The following is a 21,194-nucleotide window of genomic DNA, read 5'->3' as shown; positions in this document are numbered from 1 at the left end:
TAAATGTACCGGGCTTTCCCGGTCTACAAAACAGTAATACAAACTTCCCTTTATGTCATATCTGTATAGGAGGAAATGTTTCCTCCACTAGTACAGGTCTTAAGAAAAAATTATATACATGTAGAAAACACTACTAAAGACAAAATCACATGGGACACGATATGAGATGGAGGACACACATCCTTCTTCAGCATACAATAAGTCTGAGCCACCTTTTTTTTATTCAGGCATACAAAATGAGCTTTAGCTTTGAAATACTGAACACCACACATGGCGCAGGTAACGAAAGGGCATAAAGTCTGGTAAAGAAAGGGAAGACAACTGCAGTCAGAGCAGTCGAGGACGCTGCAGTGGATGGGGACAAGCAGCGGATCTGCTAAAGAAAGGGAGCACGATGAAAATAACTTCACTGCCAATCAATTGAGTGCTAAAGCTTGAAGGCGGAGCACGAGAAAAGCAGCGGCACAAACCACGGGAGGAGCGTCGTCAGCCCACAGCGGAAGGCGGAGCGAAGCGTCGCCGTCAGCAGGTGCCCCACCGGGATGACATCAGCGGGGGGACAAGCCGCACACTCCAGATGCGGTGGCCGTCGACACGAAGGCGTGCTGCTGGGGACGGATTGAGAAGGGATGGTGGGTGGATGCGGTGGCTCAAACTGAGGGGAGAAGGGGTGGTGGCTGGATGCGGCGGCGCAGAATGAGGCGGAGGGAAGGAGAGGAGGCGCGGCGCGGCACAAATGAGAAGGCGCAGGGAGTAGGGACGGCGCGCGGTAGGGGATTTGGGCGGAAGGGATTTGGCGAAATTTTGCGCGGCGTGCGACGGGCGAAGCGCGCGGGCCAGGCGGGAGAGAGGAGGGTTCCTTTCTAGTTGTGGCTGGGCCTTTGTTTATTTTTTCGCAAGCGGGCTTTTTTTCGTGCGCCGGGCCTAAACCCTTCACCGACGGACGGTTCGACCCAAAGGCTGAACACCCACGGACTGTCCAAAGGCTAATCTATATCTATATCTATATCTATACCTATTATTAAAGCGAGTAACGTCTCTGCCAGCAATTTCATCCGTCACGCTCATTTTGCAAAAAAAACCCTCAGACTTTCATGAAATCAACCCGCAGTCCAATTCTGAATATAGGAGGGCTTGGGTGGAAAAAAGAGGAAAGCGAGGGATTAAAGGGAAAAGAGCTTAGCTCCCTCGTCCCCCTCCCTCGAGGGATCGAGATCCGCCGCACTCCGTCCGGCCGTATGGCTCCGGGCCCGGCGCCGCCCGGCAGTGGATTGGCCAGAGCTCCCACAGGGCCCGGCAATGGACTGGCTCCGCCACTGTCTGCACCTCTCCCCCCTTCTACACCAGGCTGAGCCACCTGCCCGCCCGCCTGGAGCTCCCCCATCCGCAGCCGCCCGGATCTTCCCCGCTGCGGCCGCTGCCCGGAGCTCGTTGACTGCAATTCCCCATCTGCGGCCGCCCGGATCTCCCCCGCCACGGCAGCTTCAGATTTCAGAACAGGACCGTCAGGAACAAAAATCCCACCATGCTCTTATGCCAGCGCAGCCGCCGTCGCTAGCGGCCGCTGGCCGGCGGCGTACCCTCCGGTGCTATATCCGCTGCTCGAGCGTGCATGATCTGGAGAGGTCCACTGCCCCTCGCCCAGGCTCATCGCTCCCGCCGCTGCGGGTGGCGAAGTGGGTGGTGCTGGTGCGGCACAGGCAGAGCTCTTGTGATATGTAGTATTTGCTGATATCTTCCTATACGTTTCATATTTGGGTGGTAATTGTTGTTTCCTTCATAATGGTGATGGAGTAATGGTCTTTTCTGGCACTCATCTTTGGGGAATTGTCTATGTTCTGAACAGTGATCAATTTCCTCTAGAGTTGCATTACTCATAGTCGGTTGATTATTTTCAGGTCTGGGAGCAACATATATCTGATCGAGCAGTATATAGAAGGATCATAGAAGCTTTCTATCAACTTATAATAGCAGGAAGCTTTGCTCAACTCTAGGATTGTAACTTGTGTTTTGTTTGTAGTGCATTCTGCGGGGACAGTGTTCTTAGTTTCAGCCACAGCGGTGCAGAACAGTTGCCTGCTGATGCCCAGTAGCACAGATCTTGGCTCAAGTAGCATTCTTGAGCTTAAAATGAAGTTTAAGGCACTGTATTTTACTGATGAGAATTTGCACTTCTGTATGCATACAATTGTTTCATCCTTAATATGTCTTTTGAGAATTTGCACTTTTGTATGCATACAATTGTTTCATCCTTAACATGTCTTTTGCTATATCGTTAACTCATTCTTGTGTTTTGCTAATATGGTTCAACATCCATAGCATTCAAGGTTCAGGTTTTAACTGCTGTAAATAGTGTATGGTTGTTTAATCTATTTTAGGGCAGGTAAAACCTTAACCATTTGTCTGCCAATAAACTTGAAGTCTATGGCTTGTAGGCACATCAGCCTATTGAAGTATTCTGTTCTATGATTTTCAGTGTCTTCAGAGTGATTTTTTTATTTGCAAGCTTGTTGTTTGATGAAGCCACCAATCTGGTTAACTACATGCTTGATTTGAGGGTGGAGAGAAGGCATCCATTGAGTCCCGTAGCATGTGAGTTTGAGGAGTGTGGTGGACACATGAAGCTAGCTGACACCCTTAAGGTTATATGTGACATTTACGAAAAGTGTCCTGGGGAACATACCTCTGCTGAACAGAGAATGGTTAGGGAAAGCAGTAACTTTTGATGTGATGTTCCTTATTACTATGCATACCTTTGCAGTGGAGAATATGGTAAATTATCCTGCTGAAATTATATGGAGGGCCAAATAACTGCACTTGACAATTGCATGATGATGATGAACTCATGAATGAGTTAGGGAACTGGTAATTATCTCTTCTACTGTGTAGTCTCTGCAGTGCTGCCATTGCGTTTGTGGGAATGCTTGCCCCAATTCAATTCCGTTAGCTTGCTGATTCCTCCATAAATGCTTATCAGGTGCTTGTGGAAATGCCTGTGTGCGACGAGCTGGTGATTCTGATTTCCAGGGACTGCTAAAGAATGAAGGGAAGGAGAGCTACGGTGTTTTGTACAAGCAGTGGCAGAAGAATGCTGCCAATTTCAGCATTGACGAGCACTACCCAGTGCGGGAGCTATGGGACCGTGCACGGAGCTGCTGGGAGAGGATTCCAGCACACGAGGGCAAATCGGTACTTGTATCTGAAGGTCATTGGCCTGGCTGGAAACAAGTTGGGAGATGTGATTCCTGGCTCCATCGCAAACCTTTTGATGAGTATGGAGTACTTGAGCATAAGTAGCAACATACTACCATATTATGAAGCGAAGGTAACATATTATGAACAAACGTATAATAATGTGAGAGTAAGTAATGACCCGTAGCAACGTACGGGCATTTCTGCTAGTCTATATCTATATCTATATCTATACCTATTATTAAAGCAAGTAGTGTCTCTACCATATTTTTTCCGTCCGTTGTCCTATTTTGCAAAAAAGCTCCTGAAGTTTTTAGAAATCAACCTGCAGTCCATATTCTAAAGAGAAAGGGGTTCGGGTGATAAAAGGAGAGAAGAGAGGGGGTTAAACGGTAAAGAACTTCTCCTTTCTTAGCAAAGGGCGAGGGGCGAGGGCGCGGGCGGCGGCCGGAGTAGGGTGCCCTGCTGGCGGCTGCTGCCCCGCGCTAACTAATATAATGTGCAGAAAATTCTTTCAGATCACATTGAAACTACGGTTGCACGATCTCTTTTTTTTTACGAGGGTTGCACGATCTCAAGATTGCATTTCAGGCAGGCATACAAATGCACTTTGTATCAGAAACACATGAAAATTGTACTGACGAACATGGAAATCTGAGATGCTTACTTCAAATTTAAAATAGTTTTGTGTTTGCGAGTATTTTTTTTCTTTACAATTCTTGAGCAGGTAATACGTGAAGCGCTACCTTACCTGAAATTCAAGGGCACAGATCAAAAGATGCGGCATGAGGAATGCACCTGATGTGCAGAAATACTAAATTGGGTTTGCGTAGTCAAATCATTTAAGACCATCATCCAATCTGTCTTCTTTTTCTTTCTTTCTTTCTTTTTTTGAATTGGTGATCATCCAATCTTTTAATCTGGCAGCTTTAATAAATGACCATCCTTGTGCATATGGTGGGCTGTTATCTAGCATCTACCATGGAAATCTACTTTACAGCCATACTAGCAATTTATAGCCCTAAATATCCCCAGTTGACAATGTTATAGCCCTAAATATCCCCAGTTGACAGTTGCTGCATTGTGCTGGCTCTTCTACATTAAGCTATTCTATTCTGTTACAGTCTATATATAATATCCCCTGCGGTGAAGTATGTTCAAGTAGAGCCGTGGAGTTCTTGCCGTGTGTGGCATTTCTGCTTAAATTGCACAATCAGATGGCTGGGGTGACTCATTCTTTGGGTAATGGTGAAAATATCAAGCAAACAATATGATTGATAGGAGTATTGTTTAAAGGTGAATGTGATATGTTTTCGTTCTTGGACGTTAGAATTGATGCGTGGTAACCAACTTCTTAAACTTAGAAAATGTTGGATATAGTTGTTATGGGGAATCGAAAAGAAAAAAAAGATATGGCAGTATTTGTGTTGGTATAAAATATCATTAGTTTGGAAAACACAATAGATTTTTTACCGTAACAACGCGCGGGCATTTTGCTAGTACTTATTAAAGCAACTAAGCTAATTTTTTTCATCCGTCATGGTCATTTTGCAAAAAAGTCCCTCAAATTTTTAGTAATCAACCCATAGTCCATATTCTAAAGAGGGGAGGCTCGAGTGGAAAAAGGAGAGAAAGGAAGGGGTTAAAGGGGAAAAAGCTTCTCCTTTCCTCCGTCTCTCTCCCTCCCGTCCGCCGCCTGCGCTCCCTCATCCGCGCCCCCGAACCCTGCCCCGAGCCTCAACGGAGAGGCCAGCCGATCCCCTCTCCTCCCCGTGCCGCACCTTCCTCCTACCCTGGGCGTGTCGCCTCTGCTACCGCCGCCGCCCCCCATGCCCCTACCCAGGCGGAGAAGGGAGAATGTGAAGGGAGGTCATCTCCCTTCCTCACCTCGACGAATGAGGCGCTGGAGGCGGGGTGCTGGCGGGAGGCGAGGCAGGGGCGGCGTCGAGCAGCAGCGGGCAGCGATTGGAGGGAGGGAGTCCCCTGGCAGTGCGGCCGGTGCCCGGAGCCGGCGGGGGCGAGCTCCCCAGGCCGGCAGGGGTGATGTCCCGAGCGGTGCAGTTGGGACCTGCGGCCAGCGGGAGCGTGGTCCCCGGATGGTGTACCCCGCCACTGGAGGTGGCGGCCTGCTTGGCGGCCATAGCGCTTGGAGCACGGGGCGGGTGGGGCCAGCGGCAATGCGGCCGCGCAGCGCCTCAACCACATACGCACTCTCGCCGCCCACGGCCGTAGCAGCCTCTGCAGCTCTCCCTTCTGTCCGTGCATGTGGCCGCTGCTCCCTCCGACGAGCTGTCTCTACTGCACACAAGTTGTTTGTAGAAATGCCTAATAACAAGAACGGAAGCAAGAGCCTGTAATATTGTATTGGCGGCTACAACGCCTGGAGCACGGGGCGGGCGGGGCCAGCGGCAACGCGGCCGCGCAGCGTCTCAACCACAGACGCGTTCTGGCCGCCGACGGCCGTAGCAGCCTCCGCAGCTCTCCCTTCTGTCCGTGCATATGGCCGTTGCTCCCTCTGACAAGCTTGTCTCTACTGCACACAAGTTGTCTGTAGAAATGCCTAATAACAAGAACGGAAGCAAGAGCCTGTAATATTGTACATGATTATGCCCCCGCGCAGGTATTAATCTATCAACAATATATATTCATTTGAATTCAATATCCACCAATTTCCTACCAGCAGCTGGACATAACCAAAACAGCAATTACTAGCATTACTCACAGAGAAATGACTAGAACTCTAGAACTATTCTTGTGTGCTGTATAAATTACCATTTATATTAATTACTTCTCAAGGAATTGTGCTTCTTTTGTGGTACTCAGTTTGTTGAAACGAGTATTGCTCAAATTCGTGTCAAATGGTAACATTCAACTGGGTTCCATGGCAACTCAGCTGAAGGAAACATGTCTCTCTAATTAGGAAAAGCATATGGCTGCCTGTACAAGTCGGAGATAACTACTTGCTGTTAATAAACATAATTAATTATACTTATCCTTAGTCTCGCCGGATACAAAGCAACCATATAATAATGTTGTCTTAATCTCATGTAGAATATGGACTTAAAATTTCATAACAACTATTAGAGAAATCAAATAGCTCTCTTAATTCTGAACTGCAAATACTACTCTTCTAATGTTTTGGGCCACAGACGTGTGCTCAAACAGTCATCAAGAACAAACTTTCTGCATGTATCCATGCATAAATGGCTACCTGAAATTTAAATGCTACGACATACAACATATGAATCAATAAATTGTAGGTTTTGAGGTTGCAACCTAAAATTAAAGCACCCGGACAATACTGATCTGAAACTTGGTAGATAGTTTGAGAGCATATATAATGAGTTTATTGCTGTATTTTACATTTTACATAATAGTATATTCATAGCTTTACTTCCTTCATGACTACTTGAACCATTTTTCATTTTTATTTTACAGTGTTGATTCTCTGAATGTCAATTGTCACAAGATATTAAGAGCATGGAAATCGTACAACCAAGGTAATGTAAACCATTGTATTCTGTATTAGATCTAATTATTAAGCAATGAATATGTAATTCCCAAAGCTTGCAAATATTCGAAATGCTATCTGATCACCTTTAATCTTTGTATGCCACTACGGGGTGTTTCCAGGAAGCTCGGCTGCTCATGGTTAATCCTTAGTCCCTTATATACTATATGCTTTCCTGGGATATCCCTTGGGACTGTTGAGAAGTTCGGTGCCCTTGCTATGTTAGTTTTGCATTACTGAACCCGCCTAAAATTTCTAAACTAGCTCTCGCTCACATGATGTCAGCCATAAGCTTTATTTCACCTTTGATAAGATCTGAGTGCTCATATACAAAACAAGGTGGAACAGTAAGGTAATGTCTTTGCTATATTCTTGATGTCATTTTACATAACCCTTTTATTTAAAAAAATCATAAACCTGAAACCAAACCTCGCTCATATAATAAGATTCCACCTCCGTTGACAAGTGCATCAGTTAAGCTTAAAAAGACAAGTTATGGCAGTACTTTTTATTGCGACTGCAACATCTCCACGAGCACTGTTGTAGAAAAAAATTGCCATATAGACATAGTATGCCAAGAATGCATATAAAAAGTTCACGCGTTGAGACAGGATCTGAATATATTTATAGATAATATTTCAAGATCTTCAGTTGTAGACCCGTAGCAACGTACGGGCATGTTTGCTATGTAAAACTAAATACCGACGGACATGTGAAATTATCGATGGAGGTTTCACCACTACCATTTACCAACGGACCGTTCATAGGTTATTTTCAGCTTTTACCAACGGAGGTCCGACGGTATTTTGGAGTTGTGGTGTAGTGATAACTTCCTTCGGGGTTACCCGGAGCACCACGAAATTTTCGATTACCAAACACAAAAACGCCATGCATGTTTTTTTTTTGCCGGCAAGGCAACGTGTGGCTCGGCAAACAAACCAAGCAACACTTGGCCTGGGATAGATACCCTTCAGGGTCCCACAACCCCGTGCCCCTTCCCTATCTTCCCTGCCTCCGAATCTTGGCAATCAACAACCACAATACCAGATCCTCCCAATCGAGTTCAGATTAATTATAGCAATCCAGCACTAAGAGCAACTTAGAGAATTCTTAAAAAGTTCTTCTCCAAAACTATGTATTAAAGCAACTTCAAGAGTTCTCTAAAAAATTCTACCCCAAAATGAGATATTGGAGGCTATACTAAAATTTTTTTCCCCTAAAAACATATCAGCTCACAGCAGATCGCTAAAAACTATTTCTCAATAATTCAAAACAGGCCACGTCATCGGATTGGACCCATTAAAATCTGTTGGTTTTTTTCTCACCCATTAAAATCTGTTGGTTTTTTCTCAGTAACGTATTCAGAGCCCCGCGTCCTGCATCCTCCGAGTGACGCTGGATCAAGGAAATGATTAACGTCGCAGCATGACACGTGAATCGAATGATGTGCTTCCATAATTTGACTTGTTCAGCTTCAGGCCATGGCTTCCTGCAGAGCAAGCATTGGCGTCCTTACCAAGAGAGCAGGCATCCTGCCTGCCTTTGGTTGCCAAGGCAAACTCACTGCTACCTCAAGCGGACGAGGGACTGATTGCAAATCGAGAAAGAAAGGGTGCTGATAGTGCATATGACAACTAACAGATATCAACATTTCACAAGAAAATAGGTGAAATACACAGGTCTGCCCATTATCAAAACAGACAGAAAACAATTTGGTCTTCATTCAGAGCAATATCTATACGATGTACACAACTAACAACACCGCTTCGTGCTCCATCAGTTAGAGCAACAGAAACAGCAAAGCCAAGACCTGTCAGAATAATAAAGCTACTTTCAATAGAGCCTGAAAAGCAATGCAACATATCAAAAAAAAAAGCCTGAAATTTATAAATGGCTTTACTGTTGAATATCAAAGAGACCAAATCATCGATAGGTTCAAAGTGAATAAAACAAGTCTGAAATTGCAAAATAGTTCCTAAATCAACAGAACACAACCTAACCATGATAGTAATTAAGTAGTAGGCATAGATAGTCAGCTCATGATCTCAGCCCGCAAGGATATGTAGTATTTCTTTTGCTCATCTGGCGTGGTAGTAAGGTCTATGGTCATAATCCTCTCTTCATCCCTCCTTTTCTGCAACTGGACCTTCTGGCTCCTCAACTCAAGAAGTAGTTTTTCATTTGCAACACGATCATGTTCAAGAGCAACTCGATTCTGTTCAAGAGCAACTCGATCCTGTTCAAGAGCAAATGCTTTGTTAAACCTCTCCTCTTTTTTTAGCTCTTTCTCCCCATCAGTCTCTTTCTTCTGTGCCCACATATTTTCTAAGGTTGCTGTCACACCTTTTTTTTTCTCTTGCAGCAGTGCTGCTTTTGCCTTCTTCTTACCAATTAGCCTTGTCAATGCATTATCCTCTAGGTCTTGAACCTCACCTCCTCCTATTTCACTTGGTAAACTTGCACTCGGGTCAACAGTTGAGCTTGTCTTCTGCTTCTTGTTAGATGTTTTCCTAGCCGCCAATTCATCAATTTTAGCAAGCCATTTTGGTTGTGTTCTCAGCTTATTCCAGCAATGCATGAACTGGAATGCTTTTTGATGTTCGTCTTCGGACTTGTACAAAGCACATGCCTCTGCAACCTGCACACACCAACATCCAAGGGATATTCATTTATGATATATAAACATAAAATAGTCAAAACAAATCCTGGTATTGCATAGTGAGTAAGTAGCTTGTCTTGTATTGTAGTACCACTTTGATGTCTTAACTCAATCCGTGATAGACATCCACAAAACTTGTTCACACATTTTTGTATGGTTTCCCACCGATGCATGAGAGAATTTATGGTTCGTGTTGAGGGGCACGTCTTGTGTTCATTGAAGTACTCATATATACGAGACCAATACTTAGCACCTTTTTGATCTTTGCCTACGACAGGATCCAAGCTTACATTCAATCACCCTGAAACCAAAACCTCATTCTTGGATCTCTTATGGTTTGGCCTCGCGGAGGGGGCTCCTGCAACTTCTTCAATTGCCTATGACAGTTGGTTAGCATATGTGTTGCTATAATTCTCAAAATCTCCTTGATTGGTTTCATCCATCATCATGTTGGAAAAATATCCATTTCCTACCAGCATTTAATCACCGATAAGTTTTCTATCAAACCTCAATGAACATAAAACATAGAGCAGTAGTAATTCTACCAAGCTGATGAACAGAGGTAAATATATTATTTTTGGTTGGATTCCACTTTCATTTGTTTCTGGTATGCATGGTAAAAATCAGACACTACTAACACGTGTAAGCAATACATGCAGATATGATACAAGCATCCACAATCAGCTGCAGCTGCTGTACCAGTCTCAGAAATATTACTGCCTGAACACTTCACAAACCAAAGAGAAGTATGATAACATCAAACCACCAATGTACTGAACTAATATGACCCTACTATTTTGTTTGATCAAACTCTCGATATGGTCAGACATCCACAAAAATAACGCTCACTCAGCAACCTGAACTGAAATAACCACTGTTAGTTACCATTCATCAATTAGTTATATATTCTGCATCTGCAATATCACTTGGACTTACTGTACAATCATGCAAAAGATAAGCAATGTTTGAAGTCTCAAGCTCCAAAACACAATTGTGGTTTGAGATGTGATGAAGGTCACCCTCACAACATTTCGTTCCCAAACTCCACAGCATTTTTGGTGCGTAGTTGCAACATAAACATGTGGTACCTTAATTAGTCTGCTTGACATTTAGTTGAACTGTGGGCCAAACCAATTTAAGCAGTAGTTTCTTTGAGAATAGAAGGAACATCTTCATCATTTTAACATGTTTAGATAATTTCAAAACAATGAAATTAGAAACGACTGCATTTTCAATGAAGGGTAGCCCTCAGTGCAAAGAATGGCTACTTAAATTCCACCTGGGAAGATAGTTGTCATCCTTATGATGATGTCACAGGCACTGATAGTTGTTATGTAATTTGTCACATTAGAATTTTGAAAACAAGGCAGTGAGTTTTAGGGGTTTATTTTTTCCGGTAATTCTCCTTATTGTTGACTTCGGGAGGTATTGCAAAATTGATTTATTTTTCTTTTGATTCAAAGACAACCGGTTTCTCTGGTCTGTCTCAATACATACAAACATATCGCTTGTTCTTTTTCTGGATTGAATCAAAACGTTTGTTTATCAAGTAAAAGTTTTAATTACGGGGAATGTGGCTGTGGCCTGTGGGACAAGAATGTGGCCTCAATCGTCTGACCTTGATCATCTTGTGACAGTTCCGCATGCCATAGGAGAAATTGGACAAGTAGTATTTTGTCGTAGTAGTGTGCTGTGAAAGTGGACCTGACATATTTTGGTGTTTGCTCCTCTGGACACCCATTACCTATATGATACACGGTGCTTGTTGTTATTTACTTGTCTTCCATCTTCACGATGCTACTCGGCTGCTCCTCAACGGTTTATCATTGTTGTTCAGATTTACAAGGAACGTTTATTATGCTCTCTATCTTAGCTGCATATTTGCATGCTCTCCTCTGCTTTTCTGTGTTCCTGCACCATGCTACTCGGCTGCTCCATTCTACAACCAGGCAGTAACTTTCTTGATACAATGGCTAATTCAAGAATCAAGAATGCACCTCATCTTTTGGGTGGTGAAAGAACGGAAGTGTGAGATGGTTTATGGTTTTTTTTAATGTAATCTCCTATGTACTACCATGGTACCATGGTATATGGCAATGTGGAAAGAATTCAGCTATCAGTACTTATTAGGACAAGCTAACCAATCTTCCGTGGCAACCTCTTGAAGTTCCTCATTAATTACCGTGCCTTATTTCGTTCATTCGGAGGATGTATCCACTAGTTCCAGTTCATTTGACTATTGAACATTTTCTGGTTGTACAAAGATGGTAATTCATTTTTTGCTACATACGAAGAATTCAGTCGAAGGATATAGCCATTATTTTCTCTACAATAAATTAGGGCAATGAACACCACGTAGGAACCAAAATTAATTAGATTCACTATTTACTTGATTGTTTCTCATTCCACTTGACTCAATCATCAGTGGAACAGACTCCATGTTCAGAGAGAAGGGTTACAGAGGACAGCAGGTAGATATTTCTTATATCAAACATGTTTATTTGTCTTTTTTTTCCATTTCAGATTTTTCATAGAAACTTGTGATACAAATCGCTGTTCCTAGTATTCTTGCTTGATATTGACTTCAAAATTAGCTGTGCCAAGGATAAGCAGTAAAAGATAGAGAAACCTCCCAAAAATTTATCCGTACCTGTCCTCTAGCTTGTTATGCCAAAATTTTCCAGCATATTATTATGATATCTAGACGAGAACAGGAAAAATGATGTGAAATTCAAATCGTGTATGAGCTCCCACATGCTTGGGTTTAGACTTTTGTCAATTTAGTCTTCAAGTACACAATAGGCATAGGAACATGTCTTCGTTAAGTATAATGATGTCATTTCTGACAGTCTACAGATTGATCATATCTTCAAGAGATAGAGTTGCTTTGCACGGTTGTATGTCCGAAGTTAATTTTTTGAACCATCGCTTCTACTTTTGTACAAACTCGTATACTTAGCGCATCGTCCATTAATATAATATATAACTGTATAAGCAATGATTTTTGAAGTAAATGAGCTTCCTTGTGACAAGATCAAGAGATTCCCATCTAAAGTGTAACCCCTAGAATGATTAGCAATTCTACTTTTGTATAAACTCGTATACTTAATGCATCGTCGATTAATATATAATATATAACTATATAAGCAATGATTTATTGAACTAAATGAGCTTCCTTCTAACAAGATCAAGAGATTCCCATCTAAAGTGTAGCCCCTACAATGATTAGCAATGATTCCCTAGGTATATTACATATATATTATTTTTTATAGATCTTTTACGGTACACAATACTACTAGTTAGTAGTATATAGCATATATAAGATCTAAATGTTCATGATTATAGATGATTTAGTAATTATTACATGTGAAAAGTGATATTTCAAATGGAATGGACTTTTAAACTTTATGCTAGTGTCAAAAATAAAATTTTAGTGATCTCATTTGTGTTCTTTTACCATGATACCCTTATACTACCTATACTACTCATGTATACTACCCATACCACATGTGAAGGTTTCAGTATACAATTAATATTGACCGTCGGATGTTTGTATACTGGTCATTTTTTAACACTAGTATAGGCTAGTATTGTGTCCCGTAAAAGGCTCATTTTATAATAATGATGTTTTCTCTTATAAGTTAGCCTGCTGGACCTGATAAATGACATTGCCGCCCATTCTACCCTGCAATGGAACATGAGAACAATCGCCTTCTTTCCTTATTATCGTGTGCATGCCAGTGAATTCTCTGCATTACCGAGCTGGGGAGAAAAATATTCTCTATTGTAAAGTGCACCAAGAGATGAAGTACAGATTCGATATAAACCTGCACAGAAACCGTTCTTCTTTGGCATTGTAAACTAGGAGTTTTTTTTTTCATATTTTTTAATGATATGTCACTGCTTGTCTGGAATTGTACGGTGTCTCCTTTTAATGTAAGTTAGAGTGATAGGGAGAACATCTACCACAACAAGTTTCGAATCATTTCAGCAGCATGGCTACTTTACAAAAGCTCCAAGCAAAGCACACAGCAGCAGTTAGCCAGATAGTTTCCTTCAGACCTCTCTCGCTATATATCTGAACTGCCCAGATTAGAGCTACTTCCATTGCACCAGCGAAGCTAGTCACTAGTGAAGTTATTGGACACGAAACAATGTCGACAGTTACTTCTCACACCCTACTGAGCCGGCCCACCATATCTTCTGCTGGATTATCCTTTGGTTTTGTGAAACCAGCAGTGGTAGGTCTCCCTTGTGCCTCTGCAGGGAAGAACAGGCCTCGTTCCATCTGCTACTCTGTGGATACCAAGAGCGCCGACCATCAATTCAACATCTCACCAGTCGGTAAGCTCTTGCCAGTTTATATTCATCCATTATGCTTCATTTTTTTCACAGTAACGTGCATTACTTTAAATGAGCAAAATGTAAGACTAATTCATCTATAAAAAAAAAAGGATCTCTGTTGCGAGTGAAGTGTAGCAATAGCTAAACTATTGTTTCCCCCGAGTAAAGTTCTCTTATACCCTGTAGTGGAGTCAGTAGTACCCAAGTAGGAGAATAAATTGAGGAATTATCAGTTGAAATTCCTATTCACTGTGCTATCTGTTGAGTAAACTGTGATTTGAAATGTGGCAACTAAATTTTGTTCTCTCTTTATCGTGGACGGAAGCCCTTGTGCATCCATACATGCCGCCCACGTCAACCCATCGATGGGAGATCAAGGATGACGGCAAGAATGTCAAGCTGACATTATTCAACATGCCGGAGGATGCCATGCCAGGCGACTTCCAGGTCGTCATTGAAGACGACGTACTCGTAATCAAGACAAAACCCAAGCCGCCGGCAGAGCAGCAAGGAGTACCCGACAGCAGCATCTCGTTCCACATCCGGCTGCTGGTGCCAAAGGGGTATGACAAGGAGAACGTCCGCGCCGAATACCAGCTCCGGGCACTGGTGGTCACCATCGCCAAGGTCAATCCTGCATTCACCAAGGAGGTTCCTATCGATGGGAAATAGGAATGCAGGAACCCTGTTTCCTGGCAATGTCACGTCCATATTTCATTGCAATAGGTGTGCATGTGGTTTATCAATTATCATGAGGCATACCGATGAATAAAATATCTGCAATGGCATTATGTGAAGGTGATTTTCTTGAAAGATTGGTCAATTATGCTAGTTATTCAGGATTTTATCAGGCAGGCAACGTGGGCAATGTGGGATGGACTCAGCGTGGTGTCACAGTGAGAAACCTTATTAATGTTTAGTGCAATGAATTGGATTCCAAACAGGATATTCGAACAATTTTGATTTGCATGCACCGCAATGAAATCTGATCAGCCTTTTGTTTGACATTTCAACATATAGTTGATGTTTTGGCTGATCCTTTCTCTTGCTGAGTTGCTGATCCTCTGTTATAAGCGGGCATTGATCCTCAGTGCGCCCGGCGGACGATACGCGATAGAGCCGGGAGGACCTGAGCGGCTCATTTTTTTAGTAGATTGAAGCTCTAGGCCTCCAGCCATACCATGTTGGCCCGATTTCTGTGCAGAATATACTCCTACGTCTAGTTTTTTATGACGGGGTCTTTTATCTGAACCGAGCCAGTCAAATCGTTGGTTCACGAGTTTTCCAATTCAGCCGGCTTATTAGCTATTAAACAGTATTTTTCTCTTACAACAAATCAGCCGTTTCAGCTTTTCAGCCGGCTTATCAGCTGAAGCGAACAGGCCCTCAATTGGAGATCCGGTCCGATTTCTTACTCTTTGTGTGAAAAGGAGGATCTCATTGGTCAAGAGCTACCCGTCGTCTTCGCAGCCGCGTGGTGCCAGCTTTGGATGCCTGCTAGATTGGAAACGCGGAGGAAATAGTATCTTTCCCGCCTTCGCAAGCGGCCGCATCACATGATTGAGAGGGGACTTGTCTCAGGTTAGCAGGTGGTACTGTGATTGGTACTGTGATCAGTTAGGACGCCAGACTTACCCTCATGGTTTTTTTTTCAAATCACACAATACACACACAGATGCTCACATACACACATGCACTCTTGCTCCTACAAACACACACAACACTACCCTTACGAGGACCTCCGAAAGACTGAGCCGGCAAATCCTCAAGATTGATGAAGTCACCACTGGCGCCTCGTTATCGACGTGCACGTCACCTACCACCGGAAGAATAGCGCCGGTCAAATCCTGGAATAAATCCAGAAAAATGAAAGAATATCACTAGTTAAATCATTGAATAAATCTAGGAAAATGCGACCATCAATACCGAGTCGAGGACTCGAACCCTCATGGCAGCTGAGCTATGCTCAGTTCTCCTCGATGGATTGTTTTCATTAAAGTTATTTCACACAATTTGTAGGAAAAAAATTCTAAGGCACGGTAATTTGCCGATGTTTCTGAAAATCAACATGATTCTAAATACAATATTTACTTGCCATTAAAAAAATAGACTGCATTAGAATATTTACCTACTCCAATCCAAATTATTTATCACATTAATTTTTTTATATGTCAAATTTTTCTAACTTCAACCAAGTATATAGATTGTAACATCTTAATTTAGCCATATTTAAAACTCTCTAAAAAAATTAAACTTTTCAAAATTTACAACACATCTTAAGTGATAGTCTTTATTTTCTAATTAGAAACCGATAAAAAAATATTTGCGTAAAAACTGGCACATATGTGTGCGTTTGGTTGCTTCTAAAATTTTGGATCTTTCCAATCATTCAAACTTTGCCCAAATTTGAAAACACAAAGAACCCTAAAAACCCATCGCCGGCCCATAAGCCCATCAGGCCCTTTTGCTTTTTCCTCCCTTTTGCCTTCATTTTTCACTGAGTTTCCTCCTTGGGCCGCATCAGGTTCAACTTTGTTTTCCGGCCCATAACTGGTCAAACCGCGCCGGTTTCTCGTTTATCTCCTTCCCCGTCCGCTGCGGCGCTGTAGAAACCCGTCGCCGCCGACGCCAAAGCCGCCGCCGCCGGCGGCGGCGGCGAATGCAGTGCAGCCCCACCCGGAACTTGCGGCGGGCATCCATGACCAACACCCGCGAACCACGGGCTACCTATCCCCAGCCACTTCACGCGCGCCGCGCTCCGTGCTTGCTCCTCACTCCGTTAAAGTAGCCTTTCAGCTCCGTTAAAGTAGATTCACGTCAGAAAGAAAGTCTCTCACCGTCGGTAAGGAGTGCTAACCGAAGGAGAGGGTGCATCTTCATTTCAGTAAGTTTCCAAACTTTAATTTGGTAAGTGAATCTATAATGAATAATTTTGCATATTAGGTGGTACTATCTCTGCCTATATTTTTTGCCTGTTAGCAACTGAAGATTTGTTTAATTTTTCTTCGGCCTTCTAGACTGCAACTCAGATAAGCAGAATGCAATAGAGAAACAAACTGAACAAGATTAATAAAAATAAGAACAAATTATATTACAGAACATTACTTTTAAGGAGCTGATCATAGTGACATTGTCCAAACCGAGTTTACTCACACTCTGAAGAGAAAAAACAGTAGTTTCGATTTTCAAAATGCTCCAACATGTCATAGTGAGAATGGAACCTTTCATCTTAATTAGGACGATAGGACTGCTACAATAGTTTAATTTGTCAACCAGTCAGAAAAAATGCCAGTAGAGTGAGGTGTTAGCTCTGGTTCCTGTAGACAGAGACACAGAGTAGTGCTTGGGACTGAACATACGTCTGAAAAGTAAATAGTTCATATCATGACAACATTATACTGCTGAGGTGGAAAGGATCAGGAACAAAGTGCTGTAACGTTAACTCGTTTAAAAATAAAACATCACAGTAGAGAACCACAAGGACAGAACCACCATTATACCAATTATGAACTATATCTTTTACACAAATATATACATAATTTTCTTTATGCCGCTATATGTTCGAGCACATGTTACGAACTTTCTTCTTTAATGACTAATAGAACTTTTTTGCCAGCAAGAAAGTTTCCAACTTTAAGTTGCTACTCTTGCAAACAGTGGAATGCTGCAAAACTTTGATTTTTGAATGACCAGTTACCGTAACTTTGGTCCACTTTTTCTCGCTGGTGAAAACTTTCTGAACTGTACAATTCCATCAAAAGACAAGCCATGCCATAACACTGCTGGAAACTTCTCCATATTCTCATTTTTCTATTTTCAACAACATATTCACCACCTCTCTCATGGAAGGCCTAGACTGGCAAGCCACCTGCGTGCATGAAACCGCAAGATCTAGTAAGTCCAGAGCCTTTTCTTGGTCATCTTCAGGCCAATACATGATCTCCTCATCCATGAGATCTATGATGCTGCAGCGATCTGCTTGCTTCAGTTTTGTTCTAATCCATGTTGCAATGTCCACACCATCTTCGAACGAAGGATCCACAGGCATCTTCCTGCATAGGAGCTCAAGTAGCACTACTCCGTAGCTGTAGACATCGCTCTTCTCAGTTAATCTTGTAGAGTATCCATGCTCTGGGTAAATAATATGAACATGTTAACCCTGAAGCTAAGGAGCCACGGTGATGTGATGAAACAAATATAAATTTAAAGAAGGTACCTGGAGCAATGTAGCCAAGGGTACCAATGACAGCAGACACTGTTGCATTGGCATCTTCATCATGGACAATTTTTCCCATGCCAAAGTCTGTGAGCTTGGGGACTAGCTCAGTATCCATTAGTATGTTGCTTGATTTAACATCCCTATGAACAATCATGGGTACACAGTCATGGTGCAGATATGAAAGGCCTTGTGCTACACCAAGGGCAATCTGATGCCGGATCATCCAGTCAAGGGCCACTTGAGGCTTCCTTTGATGCAATAGGTCAAAGAGTGTCCCCTTAGGCATATATTCACATAAGATAAGGCCAACACTTCCACGGATGCAGTAGCCATCCATCCTGATGATGTTCCGGTGCTTCACTGTGTTCAGGATCTTCATCTCAATGGGGAACTTGTATTGGGATAGATCAACGGTCTTTACAGCCCACTGCTTTCCAAGCTTACACTCTGTCCGGTAGACTGTGCCATGCCGGCCTCTTCCAATGACATATTTCTCACTCCAGTTGTCTGTTGCCCGAAGGATATCTTCATAGGTCAGGTCTTCTGGCAATTCCTCTGTTGTGTCCAGGCTACGGGCAGAACCACGACTTGCTGATAAGCGCTGCGATCTCTTCACAATGTAGTAAACAACACACAAGACACCACCCATGACAGCAAGTGTCGACATTAGCAATGCCAGAATAATGCTTCTGTTCCTGTATTGTAATTTCTCAGGTTGATTCCTGAAGCGATGCACACAATCTGACTCTAAGCACAATTGAGGATTGCCCAAAAAGCCATCAGGTGACTTTTCTGCAAGCTTAGCCCAGCTACCAGGGAGCTGACCAGAGAGCTCATTGAATGAAATGTTCACTACCAAAAGTGAAACCATATTGCTCAGTTGAGATGGGATTGAGCCGGACAATGAGTTCTTTGACAAGTCAAGCACTTCCAGATCTTGAAGTTTGCCTAGGCTACTTGGAATTTGTCTGGTCAATCTGTTGTGGCTAATATTAAGAGCTTTGGACAGGTACTGAAGTTTGCCTAGGCTAATAGGAATTGCTCCTTCCAAACAGTTTTCACCAAGCTGAAGCTCAATTAGATCCTGTGTTGCAGTGAAGGAGTCAGGTATTGTTTCAGTGAGGTTGTTTTTGCCAAGTAGAAGGTTTTGCAGGCTACCAAGTGTTGTGATTTCTGCAGGTATACTTCCACTGAGCAGGTTATTCCCAAGATCCAAACGGAGAAGATCCTTGCAATAACCTAATTCACGTGGTATCGGTCCTGTAAGCCTGTTTGATGACATGCGCAGAGTCTCAAGCTTGCTTAAAGCACCAAACTCATGGGGTATTGGTCCTGAGAAGTGGTTATTGGAGAAATCAAGCATTGTTAGATTGTGCCATGAACCAATCACACCCGGTATCATACCTTTGAGCAGATTGCCACTAATGTCCATGTATGACAGTCCTCTGTTTGTGCCCAAATTTGCAGGTATGTTCCCACTGATCTGGTTGTTCTTCAGAATGAACCTCCAGAGAGACTCACATTCAACAATTTCAATGGGGAAGCTTCCATTGAACTGATTGTCTCCAAGGTCAAGAATGCTGAGCTGGCCTCCAGTACAAAGACCGGGGGGAATTTTCCCATGAAAGCGGTTGCCAGTGAGGTCGACCTGAGCTAGTCCAGGTGTCGTGTTCAACCCCAGGGCCTGTGGCAGCACGCCGGTGAAGTTATTGCTGAACAAGGAGATCTCTCTTAGCTTCCTCAGTTGAGTGATCTCTGTGGGCATCTCGCCGCTAAGGTTATTCTTGTAGAGATAAAGCCCCTGCAGTTGGCTTAGCTTGCCAATCTCTGGTGGTATTGTCCCGGAGAGGCTGTTGTTCTGGAGCTTGAGCTCAACCAACTCCTGGCAGTTTCCAATTTCTGGTGGAATTCTTCCAGAAATTCCATTGTGAGCCACAGAGAACATCTGTAATCTGCTAAAATTGCTTATGAACACCGGAATTGAGCCGGTGAAATTGTTGCCGTCCAAATAGAGCATCGTCAGTGACTGACACTTCCCAATTGAATCTGGTACAGTGCCTGTGAACCCGTTATTCGACACCGCCAATTCTTCCAAACTCTCAAGCTCACCTATGCTCTCTGGCAGCTCCCCCACGAATTTGTTGTCGTCAAGGTAAAGCACCTGCAAATTCTGCAAGGATGCGAAGAAATCCGGCACCTTGCCGCCAATCCCATTGTAGGATAGGTAGAAGGTGGTGAGGTTGCCGCAGTTGGCGAGGCTCTGGGGAAGCTCGCCGGCGAGCTGGTTGGTGTAGAGGCTGAGGTACACGAGGCGGCACCGCGCGGGGAACTCTGGCATTGGCCCGGACAGATTGTTGCAGCTCAGGTCTAGGTAGCTAAGCGCCGGGAGCGCGGTGAGCTCTGGCGGTATGACGCCGGAGAGGGCATTGACGCTGAGGTCAACGTACTCGAGGACCGGCGAGCCCGAGGGCGCGGCCGCAATGTCCCCGGTGAGCGAGTTGTAGCTGAGGTCGATCTTCCGGAGCCGGCTGGAGGAGAGGAGCTCCGGCGGGACCGCGCCGGTGAGGTTGTTCCAGCCGAGGTGGAGCGCGGCGACCCTGGAGCACGCGGCGAGCGCGGCGGGGACGGGGCCCGTGAACCGGTTCCGGCTGAGGTCGAGCTCGGCGAGCGCCGGGAGCGCGCAGAGCCGGGGCGCTGACACCGCGAGCGCGCCGGACAGCCCCGCCCCTGAGAGGTTTACTGCAGCGACGGCGCCGGCAGCGGAGCACTGCACGCCGAGGAACGCGCAGTGGCTTGGGGTGCCGCCGCGGCCCCTGCTGGTGGTGACGTTGGTGGCCTTCCACGACGGGCGGAGGACGCGCCGGGAGGCGGGTGGCAAGGAGGCGAAGAAGGCATGCAGGACGGACGCTTCACTGGCGCTCGCGGACGATGCCTCCGACGGCGTCGCATTGGAGGCGGCGACGGCGAGCGTTACAAGGAGGAAAAAGGCAGCGGAACGAGACATGGCGGGAGGGAGCCGTACTGTGCTGCCTTGTTGAATTTGGTGCGGGAGGAGGGTGCAGGCTCCTTTCTTTGGCGTGCGGCGCTTTGAAGAGGGTGGGTGAGGAGAGGGAGAGACAGAGAGAGCGATGGCCATGGCGGCGGCTGTGGTGGTGGCGGCGACATCGGCGAGTGGGAGTGTGGACCCTGCCGAGCTGCACGAGTGGGGGATCAGGGGATGCTCGGAATGTTTGGCGGGTTTGTGCCGCAACCTATTATTAAGACTTTCG

At 44.3% G+C, this 21,194-nt stretch overlaps 2 protein-coding genes and 3 long non-coding RNA genes across 5 annotated transcripts; 3 read left to right on the top strand and 2 right to left on the bottom strand.

The window, feature by feature from the left end:
• Window positions 1-97: 97 nt before the first annotated feature.
• Window positions 98-814, bottom strand: LOC106804544. Its single transcript, XR_001393342.2, has 2 exons — window positions 471-814; window positions 98-373 (listed from the first exon to the last, which is right to left on the bottom strand). It is a non-coding gene; the product is annotated as an uncharacterized LOC106804544 (long non-coding RNA).
• Window positions 815-1,149: 335 nt separating this feature from the next.
• On the top strand, window positions 1,150-3,369 carry LOC101766217. Its single transcript, XR_002675612.1, has 2 exons — window positions 1,150-2,865; window positions 2,978-3,369. It is a non-coding gene; the product is annotated as an uncharacterized LOC101766217 (long non-coding RNA).
• A 541-nt stretch (window positions 3,370-3,910) lies between these two features.
• Window positions 3,911-6,869, top strand: LOC101765946. Its single transcript, XR_215883.3, has 3 exons — window positions 3,911-5,812; window positions 6,631-6,692; window positions 6,826-6,869. It is a non-coding gene; the product is annotated as an uncharacterized LOC101765946 (long non-coding RNA).
• A 6,584-nt stretch (window positions 6,870-13,453) lies between these two features.
• LOC101765535 lies at window positions 13,454-14,663 on the top strand. The gene is made up of 2 exons (XM_004983324.3): window positions 13,454-13,706; window positions 14,032-14,663. Exons 1-2 carry the CDS (start codon window positions 13,517-13,519, stop codon window positions 14,376-14,378), a joined length of 537 nt encoding a protein of 178 aa, XP_004983381.1. The 5' UTR covers window positions 13,454-13,516; the 3' UTR covers window positions 14,379-14,663.
• Window positions 14,664-17,173: 2,510 nt separating this feature from the next.
• Window positions 17,174-21,194, bottom strand: LOC101765135 (leucine-rich repeat receptor-like protein kinase PEPR1). The gene is made up of 2 exons (XM_004983323.3): window positions 17,923-21,194; window positions 17,174-17,837 (listed from the first exon to the last, which is right to left on the bottom strand). The coding sequence occupies exons 1-2, from the start codon at window positions 21,059-21,061 to the stop codon at window positions 17,509-17,511; spliced, it is 3,468 nt and encodes a 1,155-aa protein (XP_004983380.2). The 5' UTR covers window positions 21,062-21,194; the 3' UTR covers window positions 17,174-17,508.

The sequence above is a fragment of the Setaria italica genome, chromosome IX (genome assembly GCF_000263155.2).
Source record: "Setaria italica strain Yugu1 chromosome IX, Setaria_italica_v2.0, whole genome shotgun sequence".
NCBI lineage: Eukaryota > Viridiplantae > Streptophyta > Magnoliopsida > Poales > Poaceae > Setaria > Setaria italica.
The sequence above is the reverse complement of the archived record's forward strand: the minus strand, read 5'-3'. Positions and strand labels throughout refer to the sequence as shown.